This window comes from Hevea brasiliensis, chromosome 4 (assembly GCF_030052815.1).
Source record: "Hevea brasiliensis isolate MT/VB/25A 57/8 chromosome 4, ASM3005281v1, whole genome shotgun sequence".
NCBI classification, from domain to species: Eukaryota; Viridiplantae; Streptophyta; class Magnoliopsida; order Malpighiales; family Euphorbiaceae; genus Hevea; species Hevea brasiliensis.
The window spans coordinates 16,942,338-16,964,580 of NC_079496.1; the positions used below are offsets into that span (position 1 = coordinate 16,942,338).

General features: G+C 37.9%; 2 protein-coding genes across 5 annotated transcripts; both read left to right on the forward strand.

Moving 5' to 3' along the window:
• Positions 1–9,541: 9,541 nt before the first annotated feature.
• LOC110656979 (COP1-interacting protein 7) lies at positions 9,542–16,459 on the forward strand. Its single transcript, XM_021813998.2, has 9 exons — positions 9,542–9,891; positions 10,002–10,178; positions 10,914–11,026; positions 11,203–11,243; positions 11,344–11,396; positions 11,492–11,644; positions 12,279–12,523; positions 13,059–14,821; positions 15,142–16,459. The coding sequence occupies exons 1-9, from the start codon at positions 9,833–9,835 to the stop codon at positions 16,075–16,077; spliced, it is 3,540 nt and encodes a 1,179-aa protein (XP_021669690.2). The 5' UTR covers positions 9,542–9,832; the 3' UTR covers positions 16,078–16,459.
• Positions 16,460–17,714: 1,255 nt separating this feature from the next.
• Positions 17,715–21,933, forward strand: LOC110657000 (uncharacterized). Of its 4 annotated transcripts, none has more exons than XM_058145457.1 (4): positions 17,715–17,989; positions 18,082–20,865; positions 21,335–21,534; positions 21,611–21,933. In XM_058145457.1, exons 2-4 carry the CDS (start codon positions 20,701–20,703, stop codon positions 21,864–21,866), a joined length of 621 nt encoding a protein of 206 aa, XP_058001440.1. In that variant the 5' UTR covers positions 17,715–17,989; positions 18,082–20,700; the 3' UTR covers positions 21,867–21,933. The 4 variants fall into 4 exon arrangements, with proteins under 4 accessions (XP_058001440.1, XP_021669724.1, XP_021669732.1 ...); XM_021814032.2 differs by lacking the exons at positions 21,335–21,534; positions 21,611–21,933 and having other exon boundaries at positions 17,841–17,989; positions 18,082–18,321; positions 19,243–19,448; positions 19,546–20,040; XM_021814040.2 differs by lacking the exons at positions 21,335–21,534; positions 21,611–21,933 and having other exon boundaries at positions 17,855–17,989; positions 18,162–18,321; positions 19,243–19,448; positions 19,546–20,040.
• The last annotated feature ends 310 nt before the right edge of the window (positions 21,934–22,243 follow it).

A 22,243-nucleotide genomic window follows, 5' to 3' on the forward strand; every position in this document is an offset into this window, starting at 1 on the left:
GTGGATGAATATGCTCTGCACTTTACGAATTGAGCAGATATGCCCCTCTGACAGTAGCTCTGAAACTATGAAGGTGAAAAGATTCCTAAAGGGGCTTGACAGAAGGTATGCGAACCTGGCCATGATGTCTGATCAGTCTTTTGATGTGGTGGTTGATCGAGCCAGACAGATTGAGATTAGCTATGCTGTGGATGACAGCGGAAGAGCAAAGAAAAACAGAGCAGAGGGTTCTACCGGTGTTCCCCAAATGGGTACTCCAGACAGTGGTGGCCAGAGTAATTACAGAGGAAAAAGTAGGAACAAGAAGAGTGGTTTTAGACACAAACCTCAAGGGTTCAGACCAGGATACGGATCCAGCAGTGGTCACGATTCGAATGCAGCAGCCTGGTCCAGTTCAGGATCCTCCTTGGCAACTTGTGCACAGTGTGGAAGAGGACATTCAGGACCTTGTTTGATGGGTTCAGGAGTATGCTTCAGGTGTGGCCAACCAGGTCACTTTGCTAGGGAATGCCCCATGTTCAGTGAGTCACAGATGGGGTCACAGGGTTCTGTTGTAAATGTTCCTCGCCAGTTGTATCCAGGTGCTTCCAACATGGCAGGCAGTCAGTTTAGTGGCCAACAGGGTCGAGGACAAGGGGGGCGTGGATTTGGAGGCAGATCAGGAGGTAGAAGTCAGTATCATGGTTCTGCCACTCAGGGTAGGGGTCAAGCTCGGGTTTTCACCCTGACCCACCAGGATGCTCAGGCTTCAAATGCAGTTGTGGTAGGTATTCTTCTGGTCTGTTCCTATGAGGCTCGTGTTTTAATAGATCCGGGTGCTACGCACTCATTTGTCTCCCCTGTGTTTGCCATGAGATTGGGTAGAAACCCTACAACTTTAGAATGCCCTTTGTCGGTAGCTACCCCACTTAGTGACAACATAGATGTAGATATGGTTTTTCCGGGTAGCCCAGTAGTAGTGGATGGAAAGATCCTCCCAACAGACTTGGTTCCTCTACCAGTAATGGATTTCGATGTAATCTTGGGGATGGATTGGTTGGCAACTCATTATGCCACTTTAGACTGTAGGAACAAAAAGGTGTATTTCCACATACCCGGTGTGGAAGATTTTAGCTTTGATGGTGACAGGAGCGTGGCTCCATATAACTTGGTGTCAGCAATTAGTGCTAGAAAAATGTTGAGGCGTGGATGTCAAGGGTATTTGGCATTGGTGAGAGATACATCTGTAGAAGGTGTCAACACGGAAAATGTTCCTATTGTTAGAGAATTCAAGGATGTCTTCCCTGAAGAGCTTCCAGGGTTGCCACCGGAAAGGGGAATAGAGTTCTGCATTGATGTTGTTCCGGGTACAAACCCCATATCAATGCCACCTTACAGGATGGCTCCAGCAGAATTGAAAGAGTTAAAGGAGCAACTACAGGAGCTGTAGGACAAAGGTTTCATACGTCCGAGCACTTCACCCTGGGGTGCTCCTGTTCTATTTGTGAGAAAGAAGGATGGGTCATTGAGGTTGTGCATTGACTATAGACAGCTGAACAAGGTGACTGTGAAGAACAAGTATCCACTTCCTCGGATCGACGATCTGTTTGATCAGCTCCAAGGGGCTAGATTCTTTTCCAAGATAGACCTGCGATCAGGCTACCATCAGTTGAGAATCAGGAATGAGGACGTGTCCAAAACGGCATTCAGGACAAGATATGGTCATTATGAGTTCTTGGTGATGTCTTTTGGACTCACTAATGCACCAGCAGCCTTCATGGACTTGATGAACAGGGTGTTCAAGCCATTTTTGGATCTTTTTGTCATCGTATTCATAGATGACATTTTGGTATACTCTCGGACCGAGGAAGAACACGTGTGGCACTTGAGAATGGTGTTGCAGACTTTGAGGGAGCACCAGCTATATGCCAAATTTTCAAAATGTGAATTTTGGCTAGAAAGCATCTCATTCTTGGGACACATGGTTTCTAGGGAAGGTATTCAAGTGGATCCCAAGAAAATTGAAGCTGTAACTGATTGGCTTAGGCCTACAACAGTCACTGAGGTGCGAAGTTTTCTGGGCCTAGCTGGCTACTATAGGCGTTTTGTGCAAGATTTTTCCAGGATAGCAGCTCCCTTAACTAAGTTAACTCAGAAGAATGTTCCATTCATTTGGACAGATGACTGTGAGAAGAGCTTCCAGAAGCTTAAGGAGTATCTAACCACTGCCCCTGTGTTGACACTACCTATGAGTGGTGAAGGATACACCGTGTACTGTGATGCCTCCAGAGTTGGCCTAGGGTGTGTTTTGATGCAGAATGGAAAAGTAGTGGCTTATGCTTCAAGACAGCTGAAGAGGCATGAGCAGAACTACCCCACCCATGATTTGGAAATGGCGGCTGTAGTCTTTGCACTAAAAATCTGGAGACACTACCTGTATGGTGAAGTGTGCGAGATATACACCGACCACAAGAGTTTGAAGTACATCTTCCAACAGAGGGATTTAAACTTGAGACAGAGGAGATGGATGGAGCTTCTGAAAGACTATGATTGCACTATCCAGTACCACCCTGGGAAGGCCAATGTAGTGGCAGATGCTTTGAGCAGGAAATCTTCTGGCAGTTTGGCGCACATATCAGTGGAGAAGAGACCATTGATTCAGGAGGTACATGAGTTGATGGATCAAGGTTTAATCCTAGATCTTTCAGATGAGGGGGTATTGCTGGCTCATTTTTCAGTGAGGCCAGACTTGAGAGACAGAGTTAGAGTTTCCCAGCACAGAGACCAACAATTGATGAAGATCATAGAAAGAGTACAGCAAGGTGAAGGTGGTGACTTTGGATTTGCCAATGATAGCGCCCTAGTGCAAGGTTCAAGGATATGTGTGCCCAATGTGGACAATTTCAGAAATGAAATCATGCAAGAGGCACACTATACACTGTACAGTGTCCACCCAGGTTCCACCAAGATGTACCATAATGTGAAAGATAGCTACTGGTGGAATGGCATGAAGAGAGACATAGCAGACTTTGTGTCCAAGTGCTTGACTTGTCAGAAGGTGAAGTTTGAACACCAGAGACCGTCAGGGAAGCTGCAAGAGCTCCCTATCCCAAAATGGAAGTGGGAAATGATCACTATGGATTTTGTGACTGGGTTGCCTCGTACCATGCGAGGATATGATTCAATATGGGTAATTGTGGACCGTCTAACCAAATCAGCTCACTTTTTGCCTGTGAAGACTATGTATTCGGTGGCACAGTACGCCCGACTCTCCATTTGAGAAATAGTCAGATTGCATGGAGTTCCAGCTTCCATAATATTTGACAGAGGGCCCCAGTTCACTTCTCGGTTTTGGAGAAAGTTGCAGGAGGCACTTGGTACACAGTTGAACTTCAGTACGGCCTTCCACCCTCAGACAGACGGACAGTCCGAAAGGACAATCCAAACACTGGAAGATATGCTTCGCATGAGTGTTTTGGATTTTGAAGGTCAATGGGATGATCAGCTAGCTTTGTTGGAGTTTGCCTACAACAACAGTTATCATTCCAGCATAGGGATGACACCCTATGAGGCACTATATGGAAGAAAGTGTAGGTCTCCTCTGTGTTGGACAGAAATGGGAGAAGCGAAGGTGCATGATGTAGACCTAGTGCAGTACACTTCAAAGGTAGTTCCTTTAATCAGGGAACGATTGAAAACAGCTTTCAGTAGGCAGAAGAGTTATGCAGACCCCAGACGGAGGGATGTGGAGTTTGCAGTAGGCGACTATGTATTCCTGAAGGTTTCTCCGATGAAGGGAGTCATGAGATTTGGAAAGAAGGGCAAGTTGGCATCTCGATATATCAGACCTTTTGAGGTTACGGATAGAGTTGGAGCAGTTGCCTATCGATTGGAGCTACCACCCAACCTTTCTCATGTTCATCCCGTATTTCACATCTCCATGCTCAGGAAATACATTCCAGATCCTTCTCATGTACTACAACCAGATGTAATAGAGCTAAAAGAGAACTTGACATTTGAGGAGCAACCTGTAGCCATAGTGGACTACCAAGTGAGACAGCTAAGATCCAAACAGATCCCTATGGTTAAGGTTTTGTGGAGGAGTCAGTCAGTGGAAGAGTGCACCTGGGAGTCAGAACGGGACATGCGTAGCAAGTACCCTTATTTGTTCAATGTATAATCATGTGCTTTATTCTGCCTATTCGAGGACAAATTTTCTATAAGGGGGGAAGAATGTAACACCACAAAATTTTAAATTTTATTATTTTATGAGCATTTTTGGTATTTTAATTTTATTTAAATTTCAGGATTTTTTTTTTGAGATTTTTCGGATTTTAAAAATCGGATTCGATTTTCTGAAAATATAAACTTTGATGATTTTTAAAAATTAATTTAAAGACCACGTGGCAAAACTAAAAATATATTTGGAGTCTACGAATTTTTCTGAGTTTTCTGGAATTTTTTCTAAATTTTTGGATCTCGTTTTCGGTCCCGAGGCAGAGTAAAAATTCAAAAATTTTGTATCCTGAATCGAACTGGCCGAATCGAACCGGACCGGATCGGACCGGTCGAATCGGACCGGCCTTTTCTTTTTCTTCTTCCCTTCCCCGCGCGCGTCCGACCTCCTCCCCTTCTCTCTCTTTTTTCTCTCTCCTCCCTCCTCCCCTTGCTGCGCCGCCACCTCCCCTGACTCCCTACCTCACCGGCGGGCCGCCTCAACCCTCCCCCACGGCCGGCCGCCGCCTGGAACGCCAGAAAACGGCTCCAGAAGCGACGCGCAGCGCGAGCGCGACCGTTCACCTTCCCAGCCAAAATTCGACCAATCCGGCCACTAATCGGACCGGGTCTTGTGTCTAAATTCATCTACTCGTCGAGAGCTTTCCATAGACACCAAGAACATCGAAATCCATTGAGTTATTTGTCCAATTTTTGCCCAGGAAGTTTTAGCCCATTTTGACTTTCGGGCTAGATTTCTCGCAAACCGTGAATCCCACGAGAAAACCGAGAGTACCAGAGCGCTCCACTCGTCGAGAGCTTCGCAGCGACATAAATTTTGAATTTTTCCGACACCGTTTTTCGGTGGGTCCCACGGAACTTCGCAATGTATTTTCGAGCATTAAATGAGCTTAGAAAATTCTAAAAAATTTATGTACTAACCCCCGTGTCGTGGGCTTCGTGTAGGTATATTCAATTCGCAGAAATTCGACAGTTGCCCAAGTCTGTGAATTTTCGGCCAGACAGACCCGTTACCGGAAAAGTCTCCGAATTGGACCGAGGTTTTGGCTACCCCCCCATTGTCAGATGTCCCGAGCACGTTCCCGAAGTCAGAATTGGCAAAGGTAAACCCGAACCTTGCTTTTTCGTAATTTTCTAGTGCTTAAATAGGATTAAAAATTCATAAAATATTCGTGGTAGCTCAGAAAATTATGATTCTTTTTGCAATAGCCTAGTAATATTGCTAAGGACCGCGGGCCAAAGTTTTAGAATTTTTAGAGCTTGTTTGGGTAGTTTTTGCAAAAATGATCAATTATAAGGACTAAATTGAAATTTTACATATTGTGATGGATGACTGATTTGATGGGCCCAGGAGGGGCTGTGTGATGTGATTGAGTTGTGGATATATAGATTGTGAATATAGAAGTGTGTTTTGAGCCATTTTGCAGGTTGGGTTGGTCCTATGTATATGGGAGACTCACGATTTTCGGCACGACTTAGGACGTATTTGGTCTTTTATTGATTGTATTGAGTCATTTGTATTAAATAATTATAATGTAATTGTCAGGTGAGCCGGGACAGCCTTCTTCCTCCGCCCAGCCGCCACAGTAACCGTTGTCAAGTCTGTGAGTAAAATATTAATTTTAATTGTAATTTTACTATTATTATATGTTCAAGCATGCCCATGCATCACTTATATGCATATATCTATGTAGATAAACTTTAGGCACGATTTATGTTGCATTCATAACTGTGAAAGTGCCATGTATGTTGCTGTGGTAATTTGGAGCAGTGTGCGTGCGTTGGCGTGCGTGTGATGTGGTGTGGACTATGGATAGGACGGGTAGTCACGGCTTGAGATCTTCGCTGGGACCCAATCCTTCGGGGGGTAGTCACGGCTTGAGTTCTTCACTGGGACCCCCGATTTGGTTTATTAAGCGAAAGTCCAGCTTGAGTTCTTCGCTGGCACCAGGTTGGATTTAAGAGAGCTGTATAGGGGACCAGCTCCCATATATTATGATTGATATCACAGGGTGTGTGAGTGCTCCAAATTACCTTTATGATGTTATGATGTGAAAATGTTGTTGATGTTGCATTTCACTTTACAGGGTGCATTAGTTTTAGATAGTTATAGAGATTATGGTTAAAATTGATATTTTACTCTCTGAGTCGAACGCTCACTCCTGTTCAATATTTTTTCAGGCCACAGGAGGATATTTTTTATATTAACCTGCTTTCTTCCTCGCAGGTCGATTATTAACGTTTGTATAAACTTGTTAAATCTTAGAATTTCTGCATGTGTTAGAAATGTTTATTTGATATGGGTCTGTAAACTAAATTATTATTTTGGACCTGTAAACTTAATATTCTATGCATGTTTGATGGATTGGATGAGGGAGCTGAGCTCCCATTTATTTTTATGCTGATGAGTATGTGGAGGGTGAGCTGAGCTCCCCAATTGAGTATTTATTATGTTTACAGGTCGGGTGAGTCAAAAAATCCCCGTTGAAAGGTCCATTTTATGGCCAGACTCTGTTCGGTTGATTTCTTGAAATTGGGCCCAAATGGGCCTTAGAGTTAGGTTAAGTGAATAGTTAGGCTTACTACGGGCCTCGGGGGCTTTAGGCTGGCCCAGGTCCTAGTGCCGGTCCGGCCCATAGGTTGGGTCGTGACATTCGAAATCCCAAATAAATCAAAATTTGAATTCATGACATAAACTTCAATTAAAGGCTTTTTAGTAATTATTCAACATTGCCTTATACTTTAAAAGGAATGGAAATTGGTTTAAAATCCCTTATAGCATATTTAATGAGTTATCGGTAAGCGAAATTCAGTAATTCATTAGGTATACTACGAAATCATGTTATGCCTTATAGAGAGGTAAGGTATGACAGGACTTATATAAGAAGCATAATATAAATGAAAGCCCATAAAAAGTGGGCTTGAATTTTGTATTCAATTTGATTGCTAAAACTAGTCCAATAGGGAAATAATTTTAACAACATCCGTCACATTAAAATTCATTCTAACCAAAATTCTTAAATTATTAGATAGAAATATCCAAACATTTAGAATGGGTTTTCACATTTTTAATGTGAAATATTTTTCATTATGTTCATAAAAACTGGAATTTAAGCTATATTTGATGTGTTTGAAAAGAAAAAGATGCATGAATGAAAGATTTAATAAAATAATATTCAACCCATTTTATAAAATTACTTTTAATAGAATCATTTTAATTTTTATTTTAATTTTAATTAATTTGATAAAGTGGATATATTTATAACTAAATTGATTAATTTAATTTAAATTCTCAAAATTAAAAAAAAAAATAGATTGGAGCAAAATTTTAATTTTTTTTTAGAATTACACCTACATAAAAATCCGACTAATTTCATTATTTAGAAATGCTAAATTTATTTATATAGACTTGATTGGAGTAAAGATAGTTATGAATACTGAATATTATCCTTCCCTCCACAGATGGAATGGAAATTTTGCTCGTATGATAATGATGGTGGTTGAAATTCCTCATCAATGGATAAAACTACAAAGAAATAAAATGAAAATGGTCATAAAAGTATGGACCCTTTAATGTCATAGATCATATGGGTGTGTGGTCATCATCATCATTGACAATGTTTCATAATAATAATAATAATAATAATAATAATAATCATATACCTCCAGCTAAGGTAATGGAATTAGTGTATGCTTCTTCTTTGACTGCTTTCATTTAGATCATATCCACATTTGACATTGCATCATTAATATTTTCTTATTAATCACCTTTGTATTTGAAAAAAGTAATATATTATTAATGATAGATATTTGCTGTGAGACATTCCAAAGTTATAATTAAGGGCCTAAAAGGTAAATAAATTAATCTATTTATATAAAATAAGTATGTATTTTTCAGTAATTGACATATGATATTATTTTTTATGGTATTGTTGTATGACATTTTTTATAAAAAAAAATTATTATATTATAATAAATAATCATTATAACAAAATAAGTTATAATACATTAACATATATTTATTACATATACCTATAATTTTATATTGTACATATATATAATTTTGTTTTCTCTTTTTTTTTTACATTACTTTTAAGAATAATATAAATATTAACAAATAAAAATAATATTTGAATATATTTTTATTTCTTTATATTAAAAGGGTGTAATAAAATTTTGATATTTAAAATATTAAAGATAATTATATGATTGAAACAATTTCAAATGATTCTATATCTTTAATTAATATTTTTATTATATTATTATATTATTATTATAAATTTTTTAATAAAAACTAGAGAAATAAAAAGTTTAGTCTATATAAAAAATAATATATAAAATAATTATAAAAATTGTAAGACAATTTTATTTGTATATATTAAAATTAAAAAATATAAATTAAAATTATTTATCTATTAAAATTATTAAAGTAACGTTTGTTGGCACTGAAAAATGGCTATGTGATAAGATAACCCGACGTGGACACCCTTAATTAATTATTGGGTGAAGAAGTTGTGGTTGAAGTGAAACCACAAGTACATTATGGAATTTAAGTGGCAAGTCTTCATACCAAAGCCAATCATAGGGCCCTCTTCAAGTTGGTATAAGTGTCCAATAATTTTCATTTCATTTCCCCTAAACATTATGTTTAATCATAGCTATGTGTCAACCACATTTTAGCTTAAGGTCATGACTTAGTACGCACAAATTCATGATTGCAAATTTGCTTTTACCCAAATGGAAGTGGCAATGCCATGCTAATAAATTCAATAATTTTCTGGAAAAATAATTTAAAATATTCCTAACTTGATCTTTGCAATGCAAGCTGTGATTAATCTAACAATTTGATGAAAAAATTTTATAATTTTTAAAGGGAATAAAATTGTATATGGTTAGGATTGGTTTGAACTGTAAATCAAATTGTTTAGACCATATAAAATGAATAATAAATGAAATTAGAGGACACCTAATTTGAGGATGGAATCTGCATGCTCATGTAGTAGAGGAACAGAAACGCTGAGTCAGAGAGTTATCATCCTTTGCCACATCCTCACTCTACCTCTTCACTGCCGCTCACAGGCACAGTGAGAGCTAAGCCAAGCAAAACTTGAGAGCGTGTCGTTTACTATTTTACTATTTCTTTATCAGTACAAACGGAAACTGACTTCTCAACTAACCGCTTTTCACCCTCTGTTTCATTGGGAAACATACAAAAAACCATTACATCAACCCACCTTAGATTCATTCTTCCTTCGCTTCGCAACACAACACTCTCTGTATCTTCTGTAATAGAGAGAGTGCTTGTCGGCATTTCACGTGGGACCTGTGTTCATTTCGGACCCCACAGTAGTGTCCAACAATTACAAAATATCGTAAACTCCATCTTTTGTTCTCCTCCTCCTTCTACCTTCCTCCACCACCACAATCCAAAACTATCTGTCACTCTTTCTTTCTTTCTCAAAGAATCCAAGGAAAAAGGTTGTGTAAATGTAATAACAACAACGGCAACTGCTCAACAACTGTAAAAATAAGAAAACATGTTTCTTTGAAAATTCTCTCTGAAACGAGAACCTCTCTCTCTCTCTCTCCCTGTGTGTGTTTTGTTTTCACTCTAACCATGGACTCAAGAACTATTCTTGAGCATGTTCTGTTCCAGCTCACTCCAACCAGAACCAGGTATATGCATTTCTTATTTGCATGCACACTGGCAATTCTAGTGGGGTTTTTTCTTTTCTTCTGATGATTGATATGTTCTTTCTTCTTTTTTGTTGAATCGGTTCTTGAAGATGTGATCTGGTGATTTTTGCTGGTGGTGCGAGTGAGAAATTGGCATCTGGGCTTCTAGAGCCGTTCCTTTTTCATTTAAAAACAGCTAAAGATCAGATTTTCAAAGGTGGCTACTCCATCTCGCTTCGTCCTCTCCCTGCAAATACCCACTGGTTTACTAAGGCCACTCTCCAGAGGTAACCCTTTTCGCGGATTCCTCTTTTCGACAGTATTATTGCTTCGTTATGTGTCCATTTCTCAGTTGCATTGCTGCGAACTGCTGCGGCGAACCAACTGGGAGGTTATTGAATTGCAACAAGTACAATTGCAAATCTTTCCCTCTCCATCTTCTTAATTTGACCAGATTTGAATCAAAATCCCAAAAAAAAAAAAAAAAAAAAAGCTCGCGAGTTACTGGTTATTTGAAAAGGGGCGATGAATTTCTTCTCCTTATTTTTCAAGTAAAAATTTTGAATTTATGGTCGGTTGTCTAATTGTTGTAGATCTTGATTTTCAGATTGATATTGAGCCAAATATGTATTTTGTTTGCATTACTAGTTGAGATCATTGATATGGAATGGGCTCAATTGGGAAAGATTTTGAAATAATTGGATAAGTTTAATTTAATACATTTATTGGTTCGCTCCTGTGGTATTAAATTTCATTGAAATACTTCAGCCTTGAAATGGAATTCAAAGATTTAGCTGTAGTAGTTTGATCTAATCTTTTTCATCCGCAAATTTATCAAATACTTGGTTGTCTGATATGGCTATTGCACTAATGTAGAAAATGAAGCAGGAAAAATAAATGGGCCTTTAGATTGGGATCCTTAAGTGTCTGGTAGCTGAAGTAATCATCATCTTCTAGCTAATTAATCTATGTGGATTTCTCACTTTGATATTGGTATCTGAGCATTGTTCTTGTAATGACAGATTCGTGAGATTTGTTGGCACACCAGAAATTCTTGAGAGATTTGTGACAATAGAGACAGAACTAGAGCAGATTGAGACTTCAGTTCAATCAAATGAGAATGCAGATGTTGAAGGTATACTTGGGGCTAAAATCCGCATTTCTTAATAATAGCATCTATTACCACAGATTTTAAGTGCCAGGAAGTTATAGCATTCTATCTTTTTTTATTTGTTTTACATATATCATGTAATTTCAGTCTCAAAATTTCTGTCATGTTAACTAATCACCTTTTATTGACCTGAAAATCAGGTTCTGGTGGAAATTACCAAAAGTCCACTGTCTCATCTAAGGTATGTGATTAGTTGAAATATCTCATAATATATAGTCTGGTGATGTTTCCTACAATCCTCACATCATAATTTTAGTCATGATTTTGATGCCCCATTATAGTCTAAAAGAGATCATGATGGAGCTGATGATGCTGCACAGGAAGACAATTCCAAGTAAATTATCTGATCTTGCAATTTGGTGATGAAATATATTCAATAGAATGCATTTGAATTATCATGGTTGACTGTTCAGCTCGGGTGATGAACAGGGTTCGACTTCAACGTGCTTTGGAAACTAGGAAAGCTGTGCTTCACAAAGAGCAGGCAATGGCATATGCTCGGGCTTTGGTTACTGGATTTGAACTGGACTGTATAAATGATCTTATCTCCTTTGCTGATGCTTTCGGAGCTTCACGTTTAAGGTATAAAAGGATCCAAGTCATCACTCTGATAAACTGTAAATGTCTTTTGGAGGTGACTGGGGGCCAAAATTAATTGGTTTATGACAAAAACACACATTTCATTTTGGTCATTGAGCTACATCATGTAGAATAACCACCCCATATTGAGGCAAATTAAAAGAGAAGCTACTAGACCAACTGGTGTTGTTGAATAACATAATAAATGTCTGATTTGTTTTCGTGATGCTTTATTGTGTTGTCAGATGAACATAAAATGCTTAGTACTTCGGTTTTATGGGTGTTTATCTTTGTGGTTACAAACATTTTATCTGGTAGCTACATATTTCATGTAAAGAGGAGGAAAGTTTGAATTCCCCTTTCCCCAAGGTAAAAAGAGGTTTATCTCAGTTTCACATGCTTTTGTTTTAAGCATGTCTATCTTAGAGCTTCATCTTGTTTTCAAGATTCTTGATTGAAATTGTTATTCACCATGCAGTAGTATTTCTCTGGCCATCTTCATAAAGTTATTTTAGAAATGTATTCACAATCCCTTCCATTTTCACCATTATCATTTTTGTTTTTATCAATGATCGTCGTCATTAGTAGTAATAGCAGTAGCAGCAACAGCTTAAGATCTATATTTGATTTCAATCAGGGAAGCATGTTTAAATTTTGTGGAATTATGCAAGAAAAAGAATCAAGATCGGCTTTGGATGGATGAAATTGCAGCGATGCAGGCATCTAGACTGGAGTTACCTTATCTTGGAACTTCTGGAATAGTGCTTGCCAGTGAGGAAAATTATCCTAGCCAAATCGGTGGTCTCTCTGGTGGGAAACTGAATGGCTCAATAGATGCATCGGTGTCTGACTCAAGTCTTGGAAGTTCAGACCTAAACCAAGGTATGGTAGAATTTTTCTATTCCCCTAATCATTTTATATTCTTGTGTTTCAAAATATTTGTCTCATATTCATGGTGCATAGCAAACATAATGAAACTTGTGTCAGATTTTGCCTCTTTACAGTTGCATTATTTTCTAGAATTATATTCACCTGTATAATTTTGAAGTTACAGTTGCTTGGTACGGTTAAATTCATATAAATACCATAGATCACTCTCCTTTCTGTAAAGAGCATTTGGGATACAAGTGTTGTCACTCTTGCCTTACAACTTTTTATGGTCACCATTCAATGTCATCTTGCAATCAGGTGGTGATTCATGTTTTGTTTTCTAGTGCATGCTAATTTGCAAGTCCTGAATTAACTGGGGTCTTTTTTCTGTATTACCAGTTTTCATTGCATTGCTTTGTCGTCATTTTTAGTGACTAAAATCAGTAGAAAGCTATAGATAGTTTAAACCTTTGTTAGTGGCAAAGCTAGAGATAGTTTAAACCTTTATAAGTGGCCAATTTTTTATGTTGATGAACTTCTTTTACAGAAAGTAGTTTGCCAACATCAGCTGCAGTGCAATCAACAGATGGCAAAGCTCAAATGCCGATGGCATGGCCGAACCATCTTCCTCAATACATGCACAATTTTCAAGGACCTGTATTTCAACAAATGCCCCCATATCAAGGCTACCTTTTTCCTGGTATGCAAGTTGCCCCCCCATATTTTCCAGGGAATATGCAGTGGCCTCCAAAAGTGGATGATTCTGGCCTCCGGCATGACTGGGAACCAGATGGTCATAAAAAGCATAAATCATCATCTAGGAAAAAAAAGTCTGCACATGACAAAGGAATGGAAACTTCAAACCAAGATGATTCCACTGAACCTAGTTATTCTAGCTCGGAGACAGAATCGGACAATGATTTGCAGAATGGCGAAAAGCAGTCTTCAATTGAGCAGGTACAAAGAAAGAAGCATGGGAAGAAGTCCTCAAGAAAGGTTGTCATCCGCAACATTAATTACATTACCTCTAAGAGGGATGGGGAAAAGGGAAGCATGTCTGATGAGACATCTGATGGGGATGATTTCATTGATGGAGAAGCTCTCAAGCAGCAGGTGGAGGAAGCTGTTGGTTCATTGGAAAGACGACATAAATCAACCTCACGTCATCATAAGAAATCAAATCGCAGCACTATAGATAATTCAAATGACGAAGATAAGAAGAAAGTAGCTGCCAATAATACGGAGGGACAAAAAGGAAATGAACAGTGGGGTGCTTTCCAGGACCTTCTTTTGAAGGATAAGGATTTAGACTCCTTTGAAACTGATCCACATCCTTTACAGGTTCAACAGCACTCTACAGCCAAGAGCTCTGAGGAGAGAATGTTGTTGGCATTTAACCTGGAATCTGAGAAAATATCTAAGCAAAGAGCAATTTCAATTGATTCCTTTGTCGCAGACAAGAGGGAAACAGGTAATGAAGATCAATTTCGCATTGGAAACTTCGAATCTGGTGAAAATCTCAAGTCAATGACAAAGAAAAGGGATGGCACGAATGAGGAGATGTTATTTTCTCAAAGAACTGATGAGCCAGGGAACCATCGGCGAACTACTGTTTCTGATCATTCCACTGAATCTCTGATGATCAAAAGTCAAAAAGAAGGAGATTGGTTCATCAGCAACCAACCGGATAAGCCAGCAAACAAGGATGAAAATATGAATCTTAGAACATTTGATGGTGATTATGCTTCATCATTGGCTGATGATCATTTTCGCTTTGAGAAAAGTAAGAAAGATGTTCTAGTTGATGACTCATTCATGATCCAAGCTCGACCATTTTTAGACGATCAATCTCAATCTATGTTAAGAACAGATATAAGCATGGCTGCAGATATAGTTGAAGCTACTAAATACGATAACGCCACCTCTGAAATCACTCATGATAAGGCTGGCACATATGGCACTCACGAACCAGAAGACCTTTACATGGTGCTTGGGAGAGATTCAGCTGCAGAGAATGCTATGTCATCTTGGACTCCAGAAATGGACTATGAGAATGACCTTCTATCTACTGAAGCCAATGTAAAACAATCTGGTATTGAAACAAATGCTGCCGAAGATAAGCTTCCTTCTAATGGTAAGGGCACTAATGGCAAACCTGGTGGAAATGCTGGAGGAAAGATTCCTGGTAAGGAAGCAAGGTCAAAAGTTTCAAATGCATCTCTTGGAAAGAGCAAATCTTCCTTAATGTCAAGGACCAAGAAACCAACTTCTGTAGGCATAACCACAGTTCAGAGAGGCAAATCTGACAAGGTATTTAACAAGTTCTTTAAGTTATTTTCCATTTTCTAAATGAATTATAGATGAGGAAAGAAAATACTTTGCAAGCGTTTCCTTCTATAACCATTTTAAAGCATTTCTTCTCTTTGTTTCATTGCTTCATGGGGAATAGCGAGAGATGTAACTCTTTCATCGACTCTCAAATGATTTTTTTGTGATTTACGCTGCAACAGGCACAAAGAATATGAAATTATTTGTCATTATTTAATTTCCCCTTGTCTGTGCTCCTCCTTGACATTTTTTAATGTTCCTGTTCGTTTTATCTCATTTTCTTCAACCTTTCTTCAACTTAGGAAGAAGAGAAAAGAAAGAGAATGGAAGAGTTATTGATTCAACGCCAGAAGAGAATTGCTGAAAGGAGTGCTAGTGGCAATAGTCCAGCAACTTCCAAGAGAATGCTAGTGAAAAGAACATCTTCCTTAAAGAATGAGGAGTCCAAAACCCAGCCTCCAAGCCAAGAGACTAAGAAAACATTGTTTAGGAGTTCCACCATTGATCGTCTTGCCTCTGCTCGAACAATACCAAAGGTGGAATCAGCTCAATCAAAACCTGCCGAGCCCAAAAAGGCATCCTCGAAGGCTAATGGTTTGCCACAGAAGACTGCTGGGGCTGACAAGAAATTGAGCCCAAAGACTGTGAAACCTAATGTTCCTCAAAAGAAAGAAAGCAAGGTAGCTGCAGCAGAGGAGCTGAAAAAGGTACCAGCTACCGAAAGCATCGACCAATTTAAAGACATTAAGGAGTTGCACAGCGTTGATTCACTAGAGAAAGATGAAGGAAATATGATTTCACGAACTGTTACTTCAAATGATAAGGGCTACAGTGGCAGTGTGCCCCACATGGACTCATCTGCACAACTGGATCACTTAAAAGGTGATGATGAGGGATTATCTATGGCAGCTCCAATTCTTGCTGAAAACATTAAAACTTCAGGTGATCATGATCATTATACTTCTGAAATGACAAAACATCCTGTGCCAGAATCACCAAATGAAGATTTAAACCTTTCTGCTGAAAATATCAGAGATAATGGTATGAAAACTGAAAATGTGCCTTCACCAGAAAAATCTGAAATTCAAATATCAACCCCACCACCTGCTGAAATAAACCCAGAAACAGTCCACTCTAGGAAGAAGTGGAACAGTGATGAAACCTCTCCGAAAGCTGCTAAAGGCTTTAGAAAGCTTCTTCTGTTCGGAAGGAAAAGCCGGACCTCTACTACCAATTGATCTTATGCTTGCCGAATGATTGAGTAAACAAAAAAAGGGGGGGAAAAAAAAGGAATTGAAAGATGGTAGATAGCTCCCATACATAATAAGGCCTTTGGTGTTGGTGCCAATATGAGAAGCGGCATGTTTTGTAATTTATCAGGGTTTGGTACTGCATAGTGTGAGTGTAAAGAAATTAAGTTTTTATTGGTATGTTTTTTTGTATCTGTTTTGATGTACACTGAAACCCTTTTTAAAACTTTGCAATCTATACTCAAAATTGTGGTTGTATGTATCTCACAACCCTGTAATGAGTTATTGTTAGCTTGTTACAGTGCATCCAATTATTTTCTTTGTTATCTATTCAGGAATGAAAGGATTGTTCTTGTTGTTGGAGCCTAAACACTTGTCTTTTGAAATTTTTCTATGTTTAATGTTGGGAAGTTTAATTTCAGCAAGTGCAGACTTCTTCTTCTAAAACTTTTAAGCTAAGGCAATAATTCTCTGCCTCTCTGTAGGTTCTAGTGAGAGAGAGAAACTGTTTTCTCTTGGCTCTTGCTTACTCGGGGCTCAGTCCTCCACTTCTGCTGCCTCTCCTGCCCCTTTGGAGTTGAGAGGGATTCCTTCCAACTTGGATTGTGGGTTTTTCCCTACCATCTCCGAGGTATAAATAGTTTTTGCTTGTGGACTTCTGGAAACCTACATTGTGTTTCGACAATGTAGTGTAGTTAACTTGGCTTGGTTGAAGACGCCATGGTTGGCAACTCTGGGGTCTTTGGGCTGGCTAAAGACTACAAGAGGGTGAGATGCTGCTGAGCTGTGTCTATCATCATCCTCCTATGGCTGCCTTTGATAAAGCATAAGATAGGAAAATATAGTATTTGTTGTGTATGACAGTGATATGCAGGTAAGATGCAGGCCCCACATGGCATCGTATTCCATTCTTAGATGGCAGTAAGTTATTGGTGAACAGGCAGCGAAAGCGAGGTATGCACTGTGCCCAGCTGTAGGACATGCCGGTGGAGCCCATTGATAATCAAATGACAACCAGCATTGAAAGCTAAGGATCTCTTTCTGCCTTCCCTTTCTGCAATTTTAAGCATCCCTCGAAGTTTCCTACATCTTATCCCATTTTTTTAATCCAAAATAAAATTTCCTGGATTTATTAATTTATTGCACTGACTTAATTTATTTTAATATTAATTTTTTTTACTAAATTACTAAATTAATTCATCATTAATTAATATCATAATATAAATATAATATAATTTTTTTTATAAGAGAAAAAGATTCAAATATAAATAATTAAAATTTTATATTCAGAAATGGTTTGGGAGTGAGATCAACCAGGATAAACCTAATTGAAGATCATTGGTCAATGGAAAAGCTCCTCCTCAGCTCCATTCTCCACCGACAAGTGCAGTGGCAAAATCTTAAGCTTCAGGCTCCATCTAAAAGCTATTTCCTGGTGTGGTCCCCTGAAACACACAAAAAAATAAAAAAAAAAAAATCTTTTTTTAGGTATTTCTCTGGTTTATAAATATTAATATAAATATTATGTTATTAAATAATATAAATAAAAAATATATATAGTTAAAACACCGAAAGCCATTATTGTATGGACAAAATTTTACTTAATTTAATTATTTTTTTTAATTGTAGTAGAATATATAATATTTTTGAATTTTAAGAAAATAAAAATATTTAAATTCTTATATTTTTGAGTTTTCTCCAGCTTGGATCTAATATGATGGCGGGTGGCAGTAGTGGTATTGAATCGTTACTGCTGTTAAATTACCCAAAATACCCTTTCAACCAACTTACCTACCCCTTTCAAGCAAGAAAGCACTTGTACTATGCCATAAACGAAAGCATATTATGTACCAAAAAGGTTTTTGAATTGAAAAGTCGGTTGCAGATCTTTGAGTTGCAGGTGAAATACCCATTTTCAATCAACTCAACTGGTGTGGTGTCTTGTTGATTCTTTCTTCTTTTTTACGCTCACTATTTCCTTGCATTTCACAGTTTCTTTCTATGCTTGCACTTGCACTGTTATATTTAGAGAAGAGAGAGTTTACACAGATACAGTTTTGACTCTTCTTCAGAGGGAGAGAAGGGGTGAGAGGAATCAAGAACAGAGAGATCTGTGGACGTAGTCGAACTTCATATATAGCTATGGCTTCAAAACTGTTATTAATTACGGTCTTCGTTTTAGATCTCATTGCCTTCGGTTTGGCTGTTGCAGCTGAGCAGAGAAGAAGCACAGTAAGTATTTTATGTTTATGGTTTCTTGAATTTTTATGTGATTCTTCTTATGGGGTCTATTTGGCTTCCAAGAAAACAGAAAGAAATAGGGGGAAATTTAAGACATGAAAAGAGAAAAAAAAATACTAAATGGTTTCTGGGTTTAGGAAATTGTGCTGAAAGGGAAATGTGAATGAATCTTGATTGAACTTTTAGACTAATTGAAAATGAATTCTTGATTTCTCTCCTTATATTTTCAGTTAGAGAAAATGCGTTTTTCACTTTGGAATAACCAGGACAGCTCTTTTAACACATCATTGAAGATTTATACTTGCATATCTCTTCCGGGATTTTCTTGACAACACTAATGGCAGGAAAAGTGCACTGGTACAGCTTAGTCATATGCCACGGGCCTACTCCGAGTCGGTTTTGGTCCAAAGAACCAGAGATCTTAAACCGAACCCTTTAGGGCCTGTTTCAATGATTTAGGTCCAGGAGGGGTGGTTCTTAAATGTTTGAAATTAAGTTTCCAGATCTACGGATTAAACAAGGTTCCAGTGAAGAAACTTTTTCTTGCAGATTGCTTAATATACAGTTAGGTTACCAGATCTACTGATATAATGAAGAAAATTGTTCTGGCAGATTGATTTTTTTATAATCAGGACTGTATAGCTATCTCTAAGCATGGAAATTAGCGCATCTTCCCATGATGATTGTTGGTTAATAAAATTATTATCGTTTATTTAACATGTTAATATCCAACACTTTAACCACTGCAAACAGCTATAATTTCTTTTTTTTTTTTTTTTGATACCTGTACTTTCTCTCCAGTTATATTCAAGAATAGACAATTGATTTGGGTCTCCTGTTATTGATCAATTACCAGCAGCTGAGGAGCTAATTCTTGACGAATTAGACAATTAATAATATATTGTTTTGCAGGCCATAATCAAGCAGGATTCTGAAATAAATTACAATTACTGTGTCTATGACTCAGACATTGCAACTGGCTATGGTGTTGGTGCATTTTTGTTTCTCATGGCCAGCCAAGCCCTTATAATGGTGGCAAGTCAATGTTTCTGCTGTGGCAAGCCTTTGAATCCTGGAGGTTCGAGGGCTTGGGCAGTTATCCTCTTCATTACTTGCTGGTATTTGACCATACCCAATGTTCAAATCTAAAAGTTTTTAAGGTCTAATTCTTGCAATGTGTTATTATTTTTGAACCTCTGCAATTTTCTTTATCAGGGTGTTTTTCTTCATCGCTGAGGTATGCTTGTTGGCGGGTTCGGTGAGGAATGCCTATCACACCAAGTACAGGACTATTTTCAGTGACAATCCTCCTGACTGCCAGACTTTGAGGAAGGGAGTTTTTGGGGCAGGAGCAGCTTTTACTTTCTTCACTGCTATAGTTTCTGAGTTCTACTACATTTGCTACTCCAAGGCCAGAGACAGCTTCCAGCCATACGGTGGAGACACTGGTTTGGGTATGGGAACCTACAAATAAGCCTGTTTAAGGTGGTATAGACATGTATAGAAGTGACTTCCTGGACTCTTTGCACCAATTCCTTCCAAGATTTGCATTTTATGTATTAAAGCTTCAATTTAGTTTGTGTTAGTTTGTGAATACTCAAATTATCTTTATATCTTCATGAATATTTAGTCTTCTTCTTCTTCATGATGTAGAATTTTGTGGTTTTTCTATACAGATGAATAATAGAAGACAATTGTTTGTGAAGACAATTGTTTGTGTATCAATACCACGCAATGATAATGTACTTTATTGAACATTTAAACAAGTTATGCTGAGTCTTCTTATTCTCTTTTTTTGATAAAAACCTGTTTTCGAGTTGTTTTAGTACCAAATACACTATCTGAAAATTCTATATAGCCCTCCTGCTGTGGGCTCTTTCTTGGAGTGAAACGTACCTCTCTTTGCAGCAGAGTCTGATACCAAGAAAATCATATCTGAGGCAATTAACAAGACAGCAGATCTGGGTCCAATACTGTTGAAGATTAATAATGACTTCCTCTCCTGTGTCATGTATAAGCCCGGAGTTCTCTTTTCTTTATCTTTGTCAAATCTATAGTAGGTAATAATCAATCGATAAACCAATTAAACAAGGAGGCCATAGGGCCTCTAATGTGTATTTTTTATGTGTGTATGATTGTCCATCTGTTTCTTGAAAAAACAGGGAGAGTGATGTAGCAAATTCATGGAGATCAATAAAGAACCCATCAATATTTATAGATCCATGATTCCCCTAGGATGTGTTTTCAAAGTCAACTTATTGTTTCTAGTTGAAGTTTCTACCCAAAGCAAGGAACTTGCTTTCTTCATTCTATATTTAAATATTTATTATATTTGATTATGAATTATTGACGGTTCTTAATAGTCAATGTATGGTTGTTCCTCAATCATTTATATCATTTAAACGCAGAGAGAGACAGAGAGACAGAGAGACACAGAGAAAGCAAATGGCATCAATAGTTCTATTCATAGTGGTTTTTGTTCTTGATTTCATTGCTTTTGCACTAGCTCTTCAAGCTGAGCAGATGAGAAGTACTGTAAGTATTAGTCCTCATCTTACCTTTTAGTTTAGATATCATCAATCTTTCTCTCTTCTTTATATATATTGCAAGAATTCTCTTTTACTTCATTTTGTTAAATTAATCTACAAGAAGGTCAATAGCCAAAGCAATTGGACACAAAATATGCAGGTAAAAGACCTTTGAAAGAAACTTATTCCCGAGTAACTGTCAGGCAAAGGGTAGCTTGGCCTTGATGGATGTCAGAGTTCTGTTCTTGGGTCAAAAATCGTCTACTGGGGATCTAACAATTGAAAGTTCAATAATTAAATAGATGATGACAATTGTGCTAGGTTTTAGAAATACAACTGCACAATCATGATGAATTGACACTGCAGTTGGAGTTCCACAACGCAAATTCAGTCAATAACTAGCAATTTAGCAACCCACCAATTAGTACAAACATGAACATCATAAAATAACATTGATTTATAAATTTTTTTGTCAGGCCAAGGTTATGCAAGATTCTACATTATCCTACAACTACTGCGTCTACGATTCAGACATAGCAACAAGTTTAGGAATTACTGCATTTGTTCTACTCTTGGTGAGTCAAGTGCTCACGATGAGGGCCTCTTCATTCTTCTTGTGCTTCAGAAAGGCCCCAAAGCATGGAGGATGCAGACTTGTCCTTTCCATTATCTGCTTGTAAGTGACTATAATTCGGTTGCAGGTAAATGGAGTTTTGGTTGATCTCTAATGTTTATGCAATGGCATAAATTAGGAGTACATTCTTGGCTGCTGAGGGATGCTTGCTGGTGGGTTCTGTGAAGAATATTCAACACACCAAATACAGGACCATATTCTATGAGGACCCAAATTGTCAGACATTGAGAAAGGGAGTTTTTGAGGCAGGGGCAGCTCTCACATTGCTCGCCAGTTTATTGTCCAAGATGAATTACGTCTGTTGTTTTAAGCCTGAGGCTGAGGAAGGCTTTGACACAGACAATACTGAGTTGGGAACCTACACTTCTATTTAATTTCTTTGCAGCAATTATGTATTGATTCTGTTTCTTACTAATGATGATTTCAATAATTTAACTTCAATCGAATCATCTTGAATTCATATTCCATGAACAGGCCCAGCATATTCAAACCAGTTTAGTTTTAGACAGCAGGTTGCTTCATAAAATTCTACCATGGGCCTGGAAATTAAAGCTGCCTAAAACACAAACCCAAACCCACTAAGAGCTGCGCCTTTCCAAGCTATCACTCCAATCTCTCTGGATCTTACAATAAAAATATTATATTTCAGCTTTGACATAAGCATAGAAGTCTCTCCAGAACTGTGTATACGTATCATATTATTAATTAAACCACACAGACTGCAGTCTGCAGCGATTACAGTACCAAGTTA

What these genes read in the sequence shown, in the direction of transcription:
- LOC110656979 (XM_021813998.2), top strand. Translation starts at nt 9,833, where the DNA reads ATGGACTCAAGAACTATTCTTGAGCATGTTCTGTTCCAGCTCACTCCA. An exon ending in AGTCCACTGTCTCATCTAAG is followed by an intron (nt 11,244 to 11,343) that starts GTATGTGATTAG and finishes GCCCCATTATAG; the next exon opens with TCTAAAAGAGATCATGATGG. An exon ending in GCACAGGAAGACAATTCCAA is followed by an intron (nt 11,397 to 11,491) that starts GTAAATTATCTG and finishes GGTGATGAACAG; the next exon opens with GGTTCGACTTCAACGTGCTT.
- LOC110657000 (XM_058145457.1), top strand. Translation starts at nt 20,701, where the DNA reads ATGGTTGTTCCTCAATCATTTATATCATTTAAACGCAGAGAGAGACAG. An exon ending in CTGAGCAGATGAGAAGTACT is followed by an intron (nt 20,866 to 21,334) that starts GTAAGTATTAGT and finishes TTTTTTTGTCAG; the next exon opens with GCCAAGGTTATGCAAGATTC. An exon ending in GTCCTTTCCATTATCTGCTT is followed by an intron (nt 21,535 to 21,610) that starts GTAAGTGACTAT and finishes GGCATAAATTAG; the next exon opens with GAGTACATTCTTGGCTGCTG.